The 21,520-nt window shown below is 39.1% G+C and overlaps 1 protein-coding gene across 2 annotated transcripts in view; it reads left to right on the top strand.

Moving 5' to 3' along the window:
* The window catches only part of CDH6 (cadherin 6), a 102,591-nt gene that overhangs the window by 36,692 nt on the left and 44,379 nt on the right, over nt 1–21,520 (top strand). Inside the window, exon 2 of one of the 2 annotated variants that reach the window (XM_074899547.1) lies at nt 16,617–16,972. The exons of the other annotated variant lie outside the window; for it this stretch is intronic. Within the exon in view, the coding sequence (XP_074755648.1) occupies nt 16,745–16,972 (228 nt within the window). The 5' untranslated portion in view covers nt 16,617–16,744. The remainder of the gene's footprint in view (nt 1–16,616; nt 16,973–21,520) is intronic. 2 annotated transcript variants of the gene reach the window in all.

The raw sequence follows: 21,520 nt of genomic DNA on the forward strand, positions 1-21,520 counted from the left end.
AGTTGTCATCAACATATTCCAGGAACCTCCTGGATTGCTTGTGCCCTGCTGTGTTGTCCCTCCAACAGATATCAGGGTCGCTGAAGTCCCCTGTGAGGACCAGGGCTTGTAAACATGAGGCTGCTCCTATCTGTCTATAGAGGGCCTCATCCACTCAGTCTTCCTGGTCAGGTGGCCTGTAGCAGAACCCCACTATAATGTCTCCTGTCCCTGCCATCCCTTTAATCCTGACCCTTAAGCTCTCGGTTGGCTCCTCATCCATCCCCAGGCAGAGCTCCCTGCACTCCAGATGGTCATTGACATAGAGGGTGACACTGCCTCTTCATTTCCCCTGCCTGTCATTCCTTAAAGAGCCTGTATCCTTCCATTCCAGCATTCCAGTCATAGGAGTCATCCCACTACGTCTCCGTGATGCCAATAAGATTGTAGCCCTGCAGGCTTGTGCACATCTCTAGCTCCTCTTGTTTATTCCCCATGCTGTGTGTGCTTGCGTAGAGGCTCTTAAATTGGGAAGATGAAAGCTGACTTTGACCCAAATGAAGCTGACTTTCTGGCTGGAATTCCTTTGTGCTGCTCTTCAGCTGCTCTTCTGCTGATCTGTGACCCCTCTCCAGGCTCCAGGCATCTATTGCAGGCACTGGCATCTAGCTGGTAGGAGTGGGATGGATTGAGGTTCCCCTCCCCCATCAATTGTCTCCCTCCTTGGAGACGATTACCCATTTCCAGAAGGTGGGGCTTTGATTAAAAAATTATGGCAATTATTGCAAGTCTTTTAATGAAATTGCCAGTTGACTGTGGTAATTGTCCCACATTCCTGCCCTTCTCATGCAGGCTTCTAAAGAGGTAGCATCCCTTTCTTCCTAAAACTTTCTGCAATGTAAAAAAATAAACTGCATGAGCAGCCAAATTCTCTTGTAAGATATTTGTATAGGCCTATAACCTCTTTCAGGGATTTCTTCTTAATTTGTATTCATTCACAACCAGCAGAGAGAATGAAAAGTGTGGCAGGGAGAAACTCATTCCAGGAGTTCTGCAGCACCCTGCAGTTTAGCAAAGGTAATTTGTGTAGTTACAGCTCTTCTTTTATTGAACACATCTGCAGCAGTCATTGGATTGGGATGTTTCCTTTATGCCTCCTTGGGAGCTAGTACATGTCCTGGGTGAAAGGTGGAATTTGAAAAATGTTCACAGAGCCTGTGACCAGCTATGGGAGTACAAAAGCCAGACTACTTTGATCCTATCAAACCACAGAAATAGTACAACACACATAAAAAGACAGAAACAATAGAAAGAACTCATAGGCAAATAGGTATTTATTTGTTATGATCTCACCCTAAAGATTTTCTCGTTAAGACTTAATGTGGTTTGGTACAGAGGTGAGTTGGAGCATGGGGTTGGAGATCAAGCCTATAAACAAGAGCAAGTAAGAAAATCAGTTTAAAAAATTGTTCAGAGCTTTTTTCCTTGTCTAAAATAGAATTTATAGATTTTGCCCTTCTACTATGAGGATGAAAATAAAGTAGGATACAACAGCTTTAAAGTGCAATTAGAAGCAATTCAGGAAAAAAAAACCCTAATCATGACTAAAACAAGTGCAGCTGCAGGGAAAAGGCAGAAGAGGACCCACAGCAGCAAGGTTGATGTTACCCAGTCAAATGTATGAGGAATAAGGTTAGATACTCAAAGTGCTCATGGGGTATTATCCCCTCACAGAGGCTGAAAGAGATGTGATGGCAGCACACACTCCCTTTTAAACCCAAGGGGAAATTCTGTTTGACTGAGACAAAGTTGTCTGCCTCTGCTTTCCCATCCTTCCCAAGCTCTGAAATGTTCAGAGGTAAAATGGTGATCCATTCTACTTCTGATTTTCTTCCTGCAGTTTTGCATTTTAACATCCTTCCTTGCCTCACCTAGAACTACAAATAGTACATTCACATATATCCAGGGAAAGAAAAAGAGACATTTAAAAAGTGTAGATTCCACACTGTAGAAGTTTTTCAAAGTTTTGCACAATAGACCAACTGATAATTAATCTTCCTTTCTCCCCCAGCCACAAGCTGTGCTTACATCCCCCCACGTAAGAAAAAGCACATTCATCAATTATCTCTTTCTCATCCCACTCACCAAACAGCTGTAATAAAAAAACCCACCACGTTATAAATTACTTCAGAACACAAAGGGAAATCTCTCCATTTTCTAACAACTTTGCTAATTTAAAATGGAATGGGGACTATTTTTCCATTTTCCCTTGTGTTTCACGCTAGTGTATACTTTCTAGGACATCATATTTTGTTATCAATTTACAGAAAGTATTCATCCAGATTACTACAGGGTCCTCCAGCAAATGCAGGAACAATTTGACATTAAGAAGCCACACGTTTTCTGTAGGGAGTCACCTTCTGCAAACCTTGCCTGCCCATAAGTATGCATAAAAATGCAGCTCCTGGGAAAAAAGATTGAATTCTTATCCTGGGGGAATGGAGGAGAGAAGTTGTACTATTAATAAATCCAAATGTTAGGCTTAACTCAGTATGCAGAATTTAGGCAGGGATGATAAATTGTACTCCCCCATTTGAGAAGGAATGGCAAGGCTGGCAAGACATTGCTATTTTTCCTTGAAGACAACTAATTTTCCTTCATGTACTTATTCAGGACACATGACTCGGGTGCCTTTTAAATGGTAGCCCCCACAGAAACTTCATCCTGGCCCTTTCCTCACTATGTCAGTCCAATGGGTATGCAACTCCACTGAAGTGAAATGCTCTCTTTCCCTGTTTATCTTTCAAGAGCAGTGAGGCATGTTGTTGTTTTCTTTTTTTATGATTGATAAAACCAACTCGTGTGTCACACTGCAGTTGGATTTGAATATGGAGTCATCCATCACTCTCTCAGATTCCCTTTTTTTACTAAAGGGTCTGTTCAAGGAGCTGTTAAAGGAACCTTAAAAGCCCCAGACACCACCAGGAAGGACACATTCTCCCAAACTTCATCATTTGCACAAGTACTGAACTCCGGCAACTCTGCTCACATATATTATCAGCACAGGAAACATGTCCAGGATGCTCCCAAGATTGCCTAGGCTTTGTCAGGGGCCACTTCAGTCCCTAGAGCATGCCAGAAAGCAAGACTGCTAAAGTCGCCCTCATCCACGTTTCCGTCAGGTCTCCAAATTACAGGCTGCACCTCTGAGATGCGGCTCCAAATTTCAGTCAGCCCTGACTAATGAATTGATGCTGTCTGTTTTGGCATGGGACTTGTCCCTGAGGTCCAAAACTGCTGAGAATAGGGGACTGCTTCAAGAGCAAAATTGATGCTGTGACCAAGAGGGTGATCACAGCCTTTGTGACTGCAGAACAGTCCCCTGCCTTCCATGCCACTCCAAGCGAACAGCACGAGGGAGGGACACCCACTCAAATTCCTTGCCGGGCTAGAGCCTAAGAAAATACCTGACCCCTATGATGCCAGTCCATATGTCAGAGTGCCGCTGGCATGAGCTTAATATAAATGCAGTGAAAGGGTACATCTGGGGGGTGTGCCCTGAGTCTTCCTCATCTGATTGTGTCCCAGGCTTACAGCTGGATAAACAGCTGTGTCCCAGCTCTGAAGCACTGCCAAGCTAGGAGCCTCTTTGCTGCCACTCCTTCTCTTTCTCATTGCTGCTACTTCTCATTATTTTCCCCCTTTCCACACTTCTGCTGCACAAAAATTGCCCATCTGACAAAGAGTGTTACAATCAAAATCTCATTATGGGCACAGGGGAGCATACCTTATATGCAGAGCCAACAATTAGAGTTTATTGTTAGTCTAATTAATGTTTCAACAGTAAAATGTATCAAAAAGTTATTCTAAGTCCAGTTACGATACATTTATAGTCCATATTCTCTAATTATTGCTAATTCCAATTAAGAGTACAATCCAGTATTTTAGTCATCAAATTCCTGGTATCTACCTCTTTTTGTCACATCGCACTCACCTTTCTTAGGAGTAGCAACAGCAAGTAATTAGCACCCTAAGTTCCTGCCTGGGAGGAGTATGCTGTTGATGGTCACACTTTCTTCCTCTTTGGTCCTGGGTCTGCTTGGGGTTTTCACACAGTCTGTTGCTATCTTTTTTTTAATTGTTGCCTAACTTTAGTTACGAAATATTCACTTAGGAGTTGTTGGAACAACGTACATGGTATAATGTCTTTAGGGTAAAACCATGAAATTTCACAGAGTTAAGCTAACACAAAAAATAAGTTGGACATCGGTCACCTGCTGGGTAATTGCTTGTTCAGATAAAACAAGCTAACATAAGCTCAGGACCACAAAAGACATGAAGTGGCCTGTGTTAAGGTAAAACAAAATCTTCCATTTTTCAGTAGCAATGGAAACATCTTATTTCCTAAGGTTCAGGGCTGCAAAAGCTGTGTTCACACTGGTACTGCTGACGTATACATGCTCTTGTACATACCAATTACATCAGTGCTTTTGTCAGTAAACTCTGGTTACCTGATCTTTTTCCAGTTACAGTCAAATGAACTGCAAAGTGTTATATGTTATTTGTCCAAACACCTGAGGTTTTCTTTCAAGCTGAAATCTCTCAGCTCTATTCACATCTGGTAGTCACACTTTCATTTCAAGTCACACTTTCATTTCAAAGCTTTGTGGTTTTAAGCCTCCATCTATTCTGTGTACTAAGTCAAGGAAACGCTTTAGCCATTCAGCATTGAAATCAAAGTTCAATTCCCACCAGCAATAGTAGCATTACTATAGCCATTACTAGTATAGGTAGTAGTGTACAGCACACAGGTTCAGGCATAAATTTTTATTTTTTTTTCATATATATATTTATATCTACACGTGTAAGCTCAATATTTGGAATATAGTACTAAGTGACAAATACCACACTTCTGACAAACTTCAGGCATTTATGAAAAGAAAGGAATAAAAATCTAAAATAATAAATCTTAGATTGCCCGTTTAATGAAATACCATATTTTTTCATAGACAGCCTGAATCTTGGATAATCCCTACCGCTTTGTAAGTGCCCATGCTTGAAAATAATTCCTCTTACAACCTAAAGCGTAAAATAACCTGCAGTAAATCAGAAGAAAGGGGTATTGGTTAGAGATTATGGGGAGGGAGCAGAGGCAGATAACTCCAGGGCAGACTTCCCTTCATATTACCTGCGTATACCTAACACCTGCACTGTTGCTAAGTTGCAAGAGCTTTAAATAGGAGAAAGAATCTAATTTCTGGTTTAAAACAAATAAATTATGGATTGGTTATGTAACGGAAGAAACAACATTTCATTACAAGACAATTAAACAGATAATGTGGAGATGAAGCTAATAAACTGCTGGTGTAATTTTGATTTTGTTTTGAAATTTGTCTTCATCTAGCAGGTGAGAAATGTCATAAAACCGTAAATGTCTTCCAGCTTATTTAAGAAAAAAATCATTAAAAACAAAGTTGTCAAGAATTAAGTAGAAATACATGACATCTTAGAGTAATGAGAAAGATACATGTATATGTATTTATGAGTTTATCCATGTTCAGTTTATAATGATTTCTCAGATTTTTCAGTTTCCATATTGTCTTCTGGTTTTGAATTAGTGCTAAAACATCATGGACTGAGAGTCTGAAATGCCATTGAACTGATTGCAGCAAGAGTTAGGTTTCTAAATGCCTTTGAAGGTCTGGTCTTTACATTCACTCTGTTTCCATTTCAAGGAATGGTAACTTTGCAATTCTTACAAATCACTCTGAGGATAAATACAGTAAAGATTATTAAGTGATCGAACTCCTTGGTAATTGAAACTATGAAGATACCTCAGACAGGTGAATAAACACTCATGCTTGCCTTCAGGGCAATTTGACAATTTTCAGTTTACATCAGTTTGCCCATAGTTAGAGGTGAAAATGGGAAAGCAGAAAGTGGGAGGACTTTAGGATCAAAGCTAAGTGACCTTGACAGGAAAGGGGCTTCTACCTCTCCAGAAGGAAGCAGCCTAAGCTGACAACAGTCGCAATGCACTAGAAGTGCATGTAATATTTAAGATACTGGGGTGGAACATATTATAAGTGCAAATAAGTGTAATTTTTAGGAATGTTTGAGATTTAATTAAATGCATCCTTTGTTGCAAAAGCATGGATTTCTTTAGATACAGTCAGTAAACATTTTGTCATTTCATGCAGTACTTAAGCTCCATTGTCTTCAGCTGTAGTCATTAAAATCAGGCTAATAGAAATTTTGCCAATAAAAATAATAGCAACAATTGAAAAAAGCAATAGTAGAACTAAAAAGCATTTTAAAAAAATTAGGAATGACATGCTGGCTCTAATGACACGAAATTCTCATCAGTTTCAACAAGACTGAGGCTGGTTGTTTAGGCTTACCGCTTTCTGTAAGAGCATTAGAGAATTTTCATTTTCACTCAAGAAAATACTTAAGACATATGGAATAGTCTTTCCACTAATGGAAGAACAGAAGACTTACCCCTCTCTGACGTGAAGAGTAGTGTAAGAGATTGTATTGACACCTCAGCTGGTCAAGTTTCTTTTCTTATTGGAAATACTTGAGCACTAACTTCAGCGAATACCTTTTAGATGAAAAGGATTTTCTGAAATAGGAAAGAAGTCTCTCTTGTGCAGATTAGTATCTCTTTGGTTTTCTTAAACTGAGACATCTGTTTACAAACATGAAAGCACATTTATGCAGAAATAGTTTATTTTAATTCTGCTCCTCCCAAACCACTTATCCAGTGGGTTTGATCTTGACTATAAATCCCAACAACACGATGGAATTAATTTAAAATCAAAACCAAAACTCCACTAATCAAAGAAGACTGATTTTGCCATCTTCAGTGGCTTGCACAGAGCAATGTTCTGCTGAATCCTGGACCAAGAAAAACCACTTGCATCACACATTTCGTATTTTTAGGATTAGCTCCTTCAATTGTCTCAAACAGGGCTGTCCTAGAAGCTTCTAATACCCAGTTTGCTGCATATGATGATCACATAGTTATTTAGCATTAAAAATACAGTTGAAGAGTTGCAGCATGGCTCCCACTCCCTTCCATGGAAAACAATAGCAAAGAATCTGCCTGGAACAGATTTTAAAAATAAAGCACCATATTCAAGTTTCCATTACGCAAGAGGAAGATTTCAGTAATTCCATTAGAGACCCCTCTTCCAAAACATATAACCTTTATTTATATCCCAAAGAGATTCTACATATAATTGCAAAGACTTTAACAATACTGTGAACACCAATTGTTTTAAGTCAGATCAGAATCTTTTCTGTTTTGGGTTTTTTTTTTTTTTTTCTTTCTCTTCAGAAGCAACATATTTACAAGGGTCTGATGACATATCACTAAAAGGAACTTTCTTACTGGCTTCAATGCCCAGAGGAGGATGCTTTAATAATACAAGCAAAGGGGTTAGTAACCTGTATAGTTTTTGATGTTCACAGTGTATGTATGCAGAGCTGTGTGAACCTAGACGAAAAAAAAAAAAAAATCATGATTCAATTGTCGTCAATATTCCTAATTAAACAACTCATTAAGGTTTTTCAAAGAACTAGTGACATAAGTAGCATTATTAAATACTTCAGAAGCTATTCAGTCACAAGTAACATTATTCTTTTATACATTTTCATATTATGAAAAACATAAAATTACTAGCAAAATCATATTAAAAGGCCCTTTTCAAAGAAGAAAGCCACCTCTCAGATTAGTGATTTGAAAAGCAAGTATGCATGTTTCCTATTCAAGAAACTTCAAGAGTTTCAGAAACATCACTCACTGTTCACAAAACCTCACTTAAGTAATGAGTCATCGTGGCTGGAAATACACATTGAAGTACTAGTTTATTGCCTCACCTGAAGTCCCAGGCAGAGTGTAGATGCTTCTGGCATGCAGTTGTCTGATGAATAAATATCCTGCCTGGACAAGAATGTCCTAGTAGTCAGACTGCTAGAACATCCCTGCCATCATGGCATGGTATTTATTCACCCTGGATGAACTGCAAGCATGCCTTCTTCCCATTTTAATAGTCATTATCCAGTCCTGGTAACTCTGAAGTCACTCAGAAATGGTCAGTCCCTCTCACTGCTGCAGCTTTTTTTAATGCTAGCCATGAGGATAGCCCAGGAGGACGTGACACGGGTATTTCCAACCTCTGTTGTCCAGTCTAGCCCTGCTTGAGAAGGTCTCCTAGATCCTTAACAGGATTCCAGGTAAGATCAAGAGATCTGAGAAGGGAGGCCCACAGATGTTCATTAGCTCTTCTGTATTTCGCTACAGCTTCTTAAGCTGTGCAGTTAATAGGGGTAACATTAAGAGGCTTTTAAAGAAGCTGTAGCGTTTTAGTGTAGACCATTACTATCACGATCAAAGAAATAATACACTCTTTCATCAGAAAAGAGACATGACCTACTAATCTACAGTTCTTTTAATAGCACATTCTTAATGAAATGTGCCTTAATGGACATCCCTCTATTTTCCAGTTGATTGCTCCTGTTGGAGCGTATTTGCACAAATGGAGTTTGCTTGCCCACAAAAAGCCAAGTATTGCAGGCATTTCTGATTTGGTAGCACTCTGCATCCCTTTCACAGTGGTAAATGACCATGAACATCTATGAGAAATAAGAAAGCCCTTGACAATCAAATACAAAGCCAAAGTTTAGCTGTTTCTATCCTCCCCAGGTCCAGTACCTTATGTCCCACCTATCAACTGTTTTTTCCTAACTTCAGAGCGGGAAATCAGCATGTGCTTGTGTCAAGAAGTAAAGAAAAAGATAGTTAGCACTGAGCCTCTAGCAGGGAGAAAGAAGCAAACAACAGCTGGTGAAGGGAAAATTGCTTAAAACAGACAACTGCTTTGCTCTACCACAGATGAAATGGGGCACACTGGAATTGGGGTAGCAAGGAGAGTCCCTGTAAGGGGGGACTACAGAAAAAAAAAGAAAGTAGCAATCACATGTGGGACTATAGCTATCCTAGAAATGTGAAGTTACAGACAGCTGTAAATAAAACAATCTCTTTTGTGCATATGAAAAGTGCATAAGCTCTAATATGCCTAAATTAGAATCAGATGAACTGTGCTTATGCATTTGCCCTCAGTTGCACCACTTGCTATAACAATTGTTATCTCTGTTTGGGGGTTTCTTCTGTAGGAAATAAATCAGAATTTTAGCAATTAATGTCATGTTTGACAACAATAATATACTGCTCAAAGCACAACCAAAACATTCCCACCAAAGAATTTTCTTTTACTTGGGTCTGTTATTGAACTTCCTAATTACTACTGTCAAAAAGTCAGTCTTTGACAGAAAGATATGCTGGTGCCTATTGAAAAAGAGATCTTATCACCTCCATTCTTTTATTCCTGGCTATACATGTGGCAGTATAGCCTCTGCCTTCATTATCACACTGCAGTACTTGAGGGAGAACTGCAATGCCACTAAAGCAGCTGCAAGCCCAGATTTTTCTCTTGTGCTTCGAGAGTATCGCTGACACATTGGCTTTGAGTAATTGCTGATCAGCGTAGAAAGGATGTTGCCTATGGTTCTGTCTCATTTATGGGAGCCTGTGGATAATTTTCCTCTGATGGCATGGAGGTAGGTGACTAATAAATGGTAGGTTGAGTGTGTATAGTAAAAGCAAAATGGGCTGTCACACCTACATTAAGAAAAACAATTTTCAGGAAGAAGCTGACCAGGTTTTCTTTAATGTGTCTAAAGATTTGGAAAAGTTACCTTACTAGAGATTTTTGGGTGGTGGCATGTCATACTTTTCTCAGAATGAGGTGTTGTTTAAAACAGCTGTATTTTTGCTTTACAGTGAAAATCCTAAAAAGTCCCTGATCAGTTCTAAGAGCCTGTCTAGGAGACTTTCAAGTACCAGAGTCTAAAAACAAACAGTAGAGGTATTCAAACCATGTAGCTTTTTCAGTGGAGAGACACAGGGCTTTAACTTAGGCACTTTGAATCACCCAAGAGTCCTCCTCTTTCTATTAACTGGGTAGGGAGGCTGGGCTCCTTTTCAGACATAAAATTTCAATGCATAACGTAGACTGAATTTCTCTTTAATGACACTTCTGCTTTGAAGAGCCTGCTAGTTCCCTATCCTAAAATAAATAAATAAATAAATAAATAGGGTTAGAGGAAACCTCAACTTTATAAAAGCTACTGCAAGTTTGATAGGAGCTTACTGAATGTCTGAGAACAAATGTAGCTTTCACAACAGGATGACAACACTGCAGACTTCCATCAAGTACTCCAACAAGGAATAAGGTTTTTCTACAGCATTTTCATGGCTTCAAGGATACTTTTGCTGAAGACCCTTTGACTATGATTCCATGCACATCTGCTATTCTCTACCATTAAGCTATTGATCAGGAATAAAAGACCCATGTACTGGATATGCACAGCAGTACGAGTGCTACCGATTTGTTATCCTACTACATGTCATTGATTGCTTAACTGTTTTAGTCCTCTATCCATCAAGGAACATCTTAATATAATTTACAGTATTATTCTGTATTACCTGCTAGTCACATACTGTCCCCCATTTTAGATGATAATGCAGCATTAGCACAATGCTTCCCTCTGCAGGGAAACAATGAAATACCATGGAGGTCTGACACCACATCATCTGCAAAAGGCAGAGGAGTCTAGAAGCCTCTGGCAAGACCAGCTCCTGCTTCTTGTTAATGCCACACAGAGGCAGCTCACAAAGAGGACAACATCAACTAGAGCTGAGTCTGTCCTTCATCCTCCATATAGCTGTTTGCAGAGGTGACTAACCTGTGACACTTATGTAAGGTTGCTGCTCTTGCAGCAGTTACTGCTCTTGCCTGCACGCCCAGGGAACATCACATCCTTTCTCTGATGCTCCAGCTACAGTGTCCGCACACCCTCCAGCATACACTAACATCCAGCCAGTATGTGCAGCAAAGTTACACGCGGTAGTTCAAGCACAGATATTATGCCTTGGAATGACACACCATCAGAAAGGAAGAAAAATAACCTTGTGATTAAAATGCTGCTTGTATGACATAGAAAATCTAAGTCCACATTCCAGCCCCGCCACAGATATTCTTGAACAGCCACCGAAAAGTCACTTAACGCAACTGTACAATGGAAACAAGATTTCCTTTTCTGTGCCATTCCTCTATCATGTGTGTTGAGACTGTTTATACACAGTGGATAAAAGATATCCTCCCAGTGTAGCTAAATACAGAGGCTTAGAGTGGGCATCTCTGAAACAAGATGACACTAAGGCTCTTTTCAAATGCCAGGTGAAAAAAAATCAAAATATCTGAGAGCAGACAAACATCAACATCAGTTCACTCACCAGCTACTGAATAAAGTCATACAGTCATCTTTGGCTGCCACCATTCATGAACTAAAGGAGATATACTTCTCGCTTTCCCTCCTTTGTCAATGTGTGCTTTTGTGAATGCTGGTGTTCATGTGCATTCAGGTTCACTAGGGATAAAGCAGTTGCATTGTTCAAAAGCACCATGTTAATAGATCCCAATGCAGGATGGAGGTAGTAGTTATCTTAACATTTCTGCTGCATTTAGTTATTTTTATAGTTCTGGACCTTTTTTTCCTGCTGAGAGCGCTGAATAAAAGAAGGACTTTGAAAGACACTATAATCAACCACTGCTGGCTGCAATTACATTGTGTACTTGATGTCTTCAGAAAGTACCTCTAGTTTAAAACCACAAATCTTTCAGTTTGAATTCTCTCCTGGCTCTGTTCTGTTTTGTTATTTCACAGGTTATATTTACAGGAATGATTGCTATAGCATATGGATTTATATAACAAAGATATTAAAAAAAATGAACATCAGAAGACTAAAATTTCATCAGCTATCTTTACACTGAAAATTTGACATTTTTTTCTCTTTATGACTGATATTTACAAATGAATGCCTCATGGACAATGAAGAAAAAAGGGCATTTGGATTTCAGAACTGTAAAAACTAATTCACACTTGAGAAAATTATTAGATGGAGACTTTCAGATCTGACTGGTCATAAGAGAGACATAACTGCAAAGTAAGCTCCAACTCAACAACTGCTTTTTAAGTCCAAGTTAATTATGGACAAGTCTGCAGTGTTACAGCTTCTAAGCACATGAAACTTAGCTATTACTGAAAACATCTAGCACAAAATTCTTTGCTATATATGAAAATGTATCAATACGATATATTCAAATATATGAATATGACACTGAAAATAAATGAATATGATAAATGTGGAAGCCTCTATTTGTTGAAGTTAGTTAGAATATTTTCTTTCCTTTGTGCAGCTATTGCTATTTTAACCTTACACACACACACACACCCTGTGATGAGAAAGTAATCTTTCTGCAGATTTTCCTTACAGCCATTATCGTATTGCAGTATTGCCTGGAGGGTAGCAGAACCACATACTTCACATTTGTGAGGACAACCCCAAGGACAGTCTAGGGTACTGGCACCTCTGGGTCACTTAGGTTCTCTTAGGGACTTAGACATTGCTTCTTTGACATGGCTTTGCAGCAAGGTAAAACCCAAGCAAATAAGCACCAGATCCTTACCTAGCATGCCTTATACCATAGCACGATCACACCTTACACAGCAAATACAGGACCCACTGCCTAGCCATTATCCTCCTCCCTATTAATGCTTTCCCCACCTTTCATTCCTCAGTCTTTGACAATGAAGTGTTGTTGATGTCTTCCTCTCTCTCAAGCTTGATGTGTTAAACACTTGCATCTGATGTTTGAAGGTCTTTCCAGCAGGACCACACGAGTGTGGAGGGTATCTCTCACTGCATGGTCTTGCCAGGGGACTAGCAACTGACTCCTGCACAGGGAAACTGTGAAGCTAAAGCCTTCAGTCTAGTTGCTGTGGCTGGCAGTGTGCTCTGTATAATTGTTTGGGATTTAGGCAGGGTCAATCTGCCTGGCAAAAGCAATTGGTGCTGTCTGGGTAAGCATCTAGAAGATATGGTATCAGAATATATTTAGTGCATCCCATCATCTTCTACAAAATTAAATATAAATTAAAGCTTCCAGGGCAGAACCCTCCTTTTCTTCCAAAGGCAGTGGTAGCCACTTCATATAATACAGCTGTTGATGCAGCCAGGGACTAGTCCGCATCTTTCTACCAGCAACCGTAAATCAGGCCTGATTTTGGAGCAGTAAAAGCACATACATTTTGCATTCATAGTGTAATCTGCTAGAATGAAAGAGCGGGGTCTATTCTCTCTCTTTGTGTATTTTTCCTCAAGAACCTAAGCAGTCTCCATGAGGATGGATGCAATTTATTGTGTCACATAAATGAAAAAAAAAAAAACCAAACAACCCACCAACAAAAAACAAACCTAATTATTCCTGTTAGCTGGATTTTCAGATCCATATTACACTCACCCAGGCTATATCAGCATCATTTCCTATGCTCATTTTCCTAAATTACTATGCTATATCATCTTTTAACTTTCACCTCCTCACTCAGTCACAGTGTGACTATAACAATACATTATTCATTCTTGAAAATACAATTAATGCTCATTCCAGTGTCCTAATGGACCTTAATCCTAATGTGTGAAGCTTTACACCCAACCCTCAAACAATGAAACTGTACCTAGATGACTAGGGAATAAAAGGTCTATTATACTGGCACTTCAGTCTGAATAAAGTTTATGTCAGAAACTTTAAAGAAACTGATGGTTGTTGACATATTTAGAGGATATTTAAAATCTAATAATCAGCAGCCCATAACGAGATGTATAAATACATACAGAAACGTAATTGAATGCATGGGATCTGAAAATAAATTATGCTTGAGTCCAGAGTCTAGAACACTTTATAAAGCATATTCCTTTAAGAGTCTATTGAGAGGGGAGTATTATGAAACAGAAAAAAATGAATAAAAAATGTTTTCCCTCTCCTTGCTGATGCCTCTCATGGGAAAGTCCTTTGCTAGTCTGGTTTATTTAATCACCAACCGGGAAGAGCAGCACAATCCGCAGTGCTTAGTGAGAGCAGAGGTGGAACCTCTTTGGGGTTCCTCATGTCAAGAACCTGCACCTGGTGCCTGTCACTGTGCCAGAAAGGCATATCCAGGGCAGAGCTCCCCGTTTCATAGGAGTGACTCCAATGGGCGTATTTTCTCTTTGACTTATAGTTGAAATAATTAAGTATTTCTCTGGAAAGGTGTAAATTTGCACTGAATTCTCACATCGGTGGCATTAAAACATTACCTATGTTAACAAGATACGGGGGGAGAGGGTGAATAGAAAGATTGACTGTGAATATCATCACCTAGGGGAAATAATTTTGAAGTTGATATTTATAGTGATTAAGCAATTGTCTGAGGTTTTGATCCTTCAAAGAGGCATGAACATAAACTTTAAATCTGCGACTTGTCACACTGAAGACAGATCTGTGACTGCAGGTGATACTGCTTTTATGTTAACAATCATCATTCCTAAAGTTAGACTGGGAGGTATTTTAAGCTTAGGTGTGCAGATACCTTCTTATCCCATAAAAAGCACGGATTTGCTATATATTTGAGCTGACAGAGCTAAGCCAGTTTTCTGAGGCTGTTGTGGAGTAAAATTGTTTTTCACTCTTGACAGTAGATTAACCAGCTGACCAGCTGATGGTTGACAGAAACGCCATGTTTAAACCACCCCTTTTGTCTTACTTTCTTTGTGCAATGTGAAGAAAACAAAGATTTTAACCCCCATCCCATGGTCCCATCAGTGATATTTACATATCTACATGTAAAGAAAATAAAATATCCATGGTGAATGACTTGTTTTCAAGAGAAAGGAGATTGCACGAGAAAAACTATTACATTGCAGAGACATCTCTGGAACATGAGACATTGGAATTGGAGGACAAAATAGCATTCAAGAGACACAGGAGCTCACTCTTTACTAAAGACTCAGCTCAGAGTATAGTGCAGCTGTCCTTTTTATTCGCTCAACTGAATTTATCACTATGACCCAGAAAACAGTTTTCCACACCTATAGGGCAAAAGACACCCTGGACTTCAGTTGGTACTTACCCCAATTGCATGCTTAAGCCAAGGTGTGTAAAGGTGTGACTCCTCTCTTACCACTCACAGGGAACATGCCAGGGCTTAGCTGCTCTGCTGCTTCATGGAGACTACCCAGTCAAGAAGGACATTACAGGATCATGCCCTTATTTTAGCATTTTGGACATATCTCTGCAGAGAAGAGTAAAAGGCTGTATTTCACAGCTATGATATCATTTCTGTGAGCTATATTTCAGCATGAGCTACTATAAAACCTCTCTCATGACATCAGAGCTGTGAAATATAGCTGACTTCAAGTGCAGAAAATTCCCCCGCAGGAATAATTGTTTCCTGGCAACTGGCATTTGAAGGACTGGTCCTTTAAAAGGCTGGCACAAATCCTGTCTAGGTAATGCTGCTCCAGGCAGCACTGCTCAGCAACCATTAAGTGAAGGAAGAGAGGTATGGAGCCCCACTGTGGGATCTGGCCATAGGGGCAATGAGACGAGCACTGGGGAGCCTGTCAAGTGATGATTTTCTCTCCCTCACACCTCAGCAATCCATACAGACTTCACTAATAGCATAATAGGTTTGCTCATATTCAGCATTCCCCACCTTAGACCCTGCCTCCCCGGTAAGGTGATCCACATGTGCACAGACAGAGCTACCGTCTCATCTGTCTTTTCATATCTGCACTCCAAGCACAGATCATGACGGGCGTGCTGCTACATGGCAGCTTGCCAAGGCTGCCACTGCTCAGGGCACTAATTAACTCACCTGGGCAGTCCCCAACCTCCCCACAAAGATACCTGGAAAGAAAATATTAATACTGCATTTGACTATTTAGTATTAATAACAGTAGGAAGCAGTAGCTAGCAAGAACCCACAGGTAACAATGAATTAGCTGAATTTTTTTATTTTTCCAAGTTTTTAATGAAAGCATTTACATACATAACTATGTATTTAAAGATCCAAAACTCAATACAAAACTCTGCAGTAGGTAACTGAGAAAACTAAAATGTCCACTTCTTACTGAGTATCAAAGAGGTCTAGTATGTGGGAGATATTGACAAATATGCACAGTAACTTCACTAACCTGTTTACCTGACCCTTCCTAAATTAAGTCAGAGGCAAAACTCCTTAAATGTGAGGGAAAAACCCTGAAGTTATCTAAGTCCAGGCTCTTCAGCCCATAACTATAGCAACAGAATGCCTCCTGGGAAGACAGTATGCACTCTTGCTAGCCCTTCTTTGATGTAATAAGGTAACCTCATCAGGATCCCCAGTCAGAAACTAATCAGTTACATCCCAAACTTCTAGCAGTAAAAAGGGAAATGCCTTATTTGTCTTAGTCAGTAAATGGAGTTAAAGGAGGAAAAAAACCCCACAAACACAAACATCAGGACTCCTTCCTCCTACTCAGTATAAATTCACTCAGATTACTTGAAGGACCACTTGTAACGTTTTGAACCAGAGACAGCCCAGCTTTTCAACAATCACTATGACTCTTCTAGTTTTTTGACTTACTTGCTGAAGTAATGAATGTTAAGTACCTTTGAAAATTCTCAGAAAGTTGTTATTTTTCTTTTCAGAGATCCTTTGAGACTTCAAAAACTATTTAAAGAAGGAAGACAGCATGAGATTGGATTCAGTGCAGTAAAGTAGGTTAGTTTGAGGACAAGACAAAAAGTCATTATTTAAACCTTCTTGTGTTGCCGTGATGAGAACTTACCATTGCTTCTGGCTGCTGTTTTGGGCTGGTCAGCCCCACCAAAGTTTCTTGACTCCGTTATCCAAAAGGACTAGTGGCTTTCCAGAAAAAGAAAAGGTTTTGGTATTGTCTGGAAACAGCAGGCGAGAAGTCCATCGTTCCAAAAGGAGCTGGATGTGGAATCAATTCTTTTTATTGGAGGAATACACAGGAACCGACTACCAATATGTTGGCAAGGTAAGATTCTTTCATACGCATCTATGTTTTGATTTTGGAAATGCTGGATAGGCAGCTATAGCAAGTAGGTAAGAACAACGCCTGTTACAACTTTTAGTTTGCCTTCTTGTTTGCCCAGCTTCTGCTAAGAGTAGTTCAGCAGAAATATTAGAACACTTCAGATTCAAATTTTAATCAACAACAAATGAGGAAGTTCCTCATTTAACCAGCAAGTCCCATGGCCAATCATGCACAATTATGTTAAAGATTTTTATTTTTATTTTTATCTGGAAATAATGCAGCCTAATTATAGTGTTGTCAGGGCCAGATTTAGCTTTAAAATGTAATATGCATTTTCCCTCATGCTCATTAATTTTGCTAGTTAAACTATACAAACCAGGAGAGGTTTTGGTCCAAGATACTCAGGATTCAGCATACCCATATTTTGGTGAGGATTCTCTCTACCCAGCAAAAGGCAACCATTTTCCTTTTTATTCCCCACTGCACACAACAGTGCTGCAGCAATTTTCTGATTGGGTTTTGTCCACTGAGGGCTCTGTGACATGACCTTAATACCACAAGCCGTGCTACTACAAAGAGTTGAAGCACACTCTGCTTATACACTAAGAAGCAAGAGGCATCTGAAAATTTATAAGCTCAAAGCATGCTGACAGTTAGAAAAGGATCTGTAAAAATCATAATAAAAAAATAATTGCAGATTAACTCTGAGAATATCTGTCTCCCTGAGTAGCAGACCTCCATGTAGGTAACAAACTTTACGTGAATTGTAAAACTAATGCACCTGTGGTAAGTCTAGAGAGAGTCTATACTGCCCAAGGTGCCATAGTATATAGGAGTCTCTCTTGCAGAATGCAGAAATTATGCTATTGATGACATTCAAAGCAGAAACAATACAGTTTAGTTTTCCAAACTAAAATGGGACTGTGTCTGATCTAGTTTGATCTCTCAAGCCTCTTAGCGAAGACTGCAGATCACAGAGGTTTGACATTTTATCTCCCTCTGCAAGCTTCTGAGCATTCCCATGAGAGATGGTGACTGCTTTTCTTGCCTGCCAGTCAGCTGTCAGTCAAAGTTGGTTGTGACACTCCTTTCCTGCTAAATGCCTGCAAGGCATGATTCAAATGAAGAGCTACTCAGCTGGTATAATACTCATAGAGCTCTGACCAGGATAATCAGCATTCATGAAGGGAACCATTGAGCCCAATCTACAGGAAAAAGCCAAAGGCAGAGAGTCCTTAGAGAGAAGAAGTAGAGAAGGAAGATAAGAGGGTACAAAAAAAAAAAAAAAAAAAAAAAGCTAGTAGAAAGAGGGAAAAACTAGAAAGACAGAGGTGGAAGGAGAGGAAATTTTACAAAGAGGAATCAAGATAGAGGGGAAAGGGACATCAAATGGAGGTAGAGGATAAGAGTTGGGAGAACAAGGTTATGTAAAGAGAGCACAAATGAAAATAGAAGGTGAGGCATCAAAGAAAAAAAAAAGGAAAAAATATGGTGTCAAGAACAAAAAAAGGGAAAAGATAACCGTCCTCCACACACTCTCTTGTTTCACAGTCTACTTGGAGGGATCAAGGTAATGGGTATCTCTTTCTCCAAAGATAAAGCATGTGGTCCTAAGGTGAGTCCTACAGACTGTCATTTTCACTATGTATTTTGACATTAAACCTGCTCAGCCCCAAGACTCCAATTCTCTCCACTACAGAATTAGAGTAGAAGCTTTGGATTCAGAGGGACTGATGAGGGAGCAAATATTACTGCAGGATGAGTTTGCTGGGAAACAGTTAAAAAATGATCTAGTTGGACTAGAAAACTAAGAAGGTTTGAACTGGAGAGAAAAAAATGTGGATGTTACTTTTAAAAGTTTTCTTCTACCTATTGGTACTTTAATACACTTACTATTACAAAGCATAGAAACAACACATAATGTGTAAATGCCATTGATTCTGTGTTCCCGGGCTATCCACAAGTGGCCTTTCACATGTCTTTCAAATGCCAGAGTTGTTCACACCCTTGTAACTGAACAACTAGCCAAGAGGCATAGAAGAGCAGCCATTTTTTATTAGAGAAAGTTGAGTATTGGTGTGAGAATAAATGATAGAAACAGCTGAATGTCTCCAAGTTGAGGTAGCCAGGCAATTTAACTGAGCAATTAAACTTGATTGGTCTGGGCAAATTAGGATAATGAACATGTGTATGAAGCATATTTTTTCTCAGAGGACTAAATGCTAACCTTAAATATAAACCAAATATGTTAAGAATATTTGGTTATAGTCTTTTTATTATTTTATATCATAAAGAAATGTGAAGACAAAAATCTTTCAAAATAATAGCAATATATGTATGTAAAGGGGAATTGTGCTTATGGCTTACTGTATAATCAGTCAAACCTGGCTCTTTGTTTCTTTTGTTTAGTGGTTATAGCTGATGGGCATTAACATAATTATAAAAAAAATTATTCCATACAAGCTAAGAGAAAAAAAATGTCTTTTATTTGGGCTGGTTTTACTTTTGCCTTTTCATTTGTTAACATCTGTTTAATTCAAACATATACATCAAAATTTGAGATATAGGAAGCCTGTTGTGAAAGATTCTAACAGCATTATTTCTATAAACTGCCCAAACTACAGTTGTAAAATCCTGTAAATGTTTGTACTACAAAAACCACGTTTATATCATAATAGTTTTAGAGAGAAGGGGAAAAAAAAAAGTGAAGAGGAATGGATTCAAGTTTAAGATAATAAGAAAGGTAATGTCTCTGAAGATAGAGCTCAAGGCAGTACTGAGAACACTGAAGCATCATGAAGCAGTCATGGACCACTGTACTATGCTCCAAACTCCAAATGCTTTCCATCTTTTAGAAGATAATTGCCTAAGCATATACAAAACAAAGTAGTTCTTTTTGGTAGCCATGGGTACTGTCAGATACTGAAAAGTGCTCTGTAGTTTTGTATGCTGCACATTTTACTGTCAGCCTGGGTATGCTGCTGTACCACACTGGACAAGAATATGCAGCTGCCGACAAGAAGGTCCCAGTGTTATCAATACACATTGATTGTATGCAGTGTTTCTGATCCATCATTTTATTATCCAGTATTTGTATTCATGTATATTCATAAAATAAAGCCTTTAAAAAAGAGTAGAAATTCACACCTCCAGTCTTGGTTAGTCTCAGACATAATAATATAAGGAACTTGCAGAAAAGTTCTAGACTGGAATTATTCATTGCACTACTAAATAACTTAGGAACTACAGCTATTTGTTGAAGTGTGATTGATGGACACAGTGACATTTTAACCTGAAGATGTCTTTTCTTCTGGTTCAGAAATTATGGCACTTGGCAGGGACTCAATCCCAAAATAAAATAAAAGGATTATATGAGCATCAAAGTAGAGAAGTGCCCAGTACTACTACCTCGCCAAAACCTGCAACATCTGAGTTGAGTTTTGAAAGAGATCTAGTTGTACCTGTGGCTGCCTAGTACAGTTTTAAAGGGATGGGGTGAAAACATCTCTAAATCACAGGTAAACAAAGAAGTGGTAGTGCAGCTGTATATAGAAATATATGCTACATTCCTTAGAGATCTGCAGGTATTCCTGGGCAAAAGAGTGAAAAAAGTCTGCCCAGTTTGAAGATTCTATTGAAAAATATAGTTGCCTTTTGTATGCACTTGATGTCTTTACATGGCTGTCCCACTGGCTACATAAAATCCATGTACTGGCATCCATCACTGAGTGGTCTTGTTAGTGCACAAACCTACAAATCATTGTTATGTAAAGGGATAGGATGCCACTTTCTTTTAGACTAAAGAATGATCTGAATGAGTCTTAAATCTTACTCATTAACCCAGAAATAGCTTCTGGAAATCTGCAGGGGAAAGGAGCAACTTGTTTTACTGATAACAACAGACACAACTGTGGAACGGTTTTGTCACACTCTGTCTGTCCAACACTAAAAGAAAACTTCCAGACATACTTTTCATTTTTGCTGTGTCTTATTGATGTTCATAGAGTTCAAGCAGTATGCTCACCTGGAAGCTATCTGATGTTACTACCTGTACAACCCATCATAAACAATCATCCTCTGCTGACAACTCCATTTTTCAAGGAAGATAAAGTCAAAGTCCTGCTGCTATGTGGCTTGGCAAAGCAGAAAGGATACTGAATTATTGTAGGAAAAAAAAAGAATCCTTTTGTTTGGTGTTGAAAGAACTACTGGGAAACATAAATTCCCTTCTGTCAGGAATGGTTTAAGGTACTGTTGATCCTGCTTTGGAGGAGGAGGGGATGAACTAAATGATGTCACAATATAGTTTTAGTAATTTTTTTTTTTTCTTTTGCCTGATTTTACTTCTGGCTACAATTATTCTGAAGGCAAACAGAACCATTCCTTGCAGTGTATTTCACCAGAAGCAAATCAAACAAAAGGTGGAATCTCTCCAAACCGTTGCAAGTAGTGGGACTAAGTCACACACTGAGACAAAAATACCCAGCTGTGAGCACACACAAGGGGCTATTTAAACAAGGAAAATTATTGTCACATAATACAGTCCAT

This window comes from Athene noctua, chromosome 2, assembly GCF_965140245.1.
Source record: "Athene noctua chromosome 2, bAthNoc1.hap1.1, whole genome shotgun sequence".
NCBI classification, from domain to species: domain Eukaryota; kingdom Metazoa; phylum Chordata; class Aves; order Strigiformes; family Strigidae; genus Athene; species Athene noctua.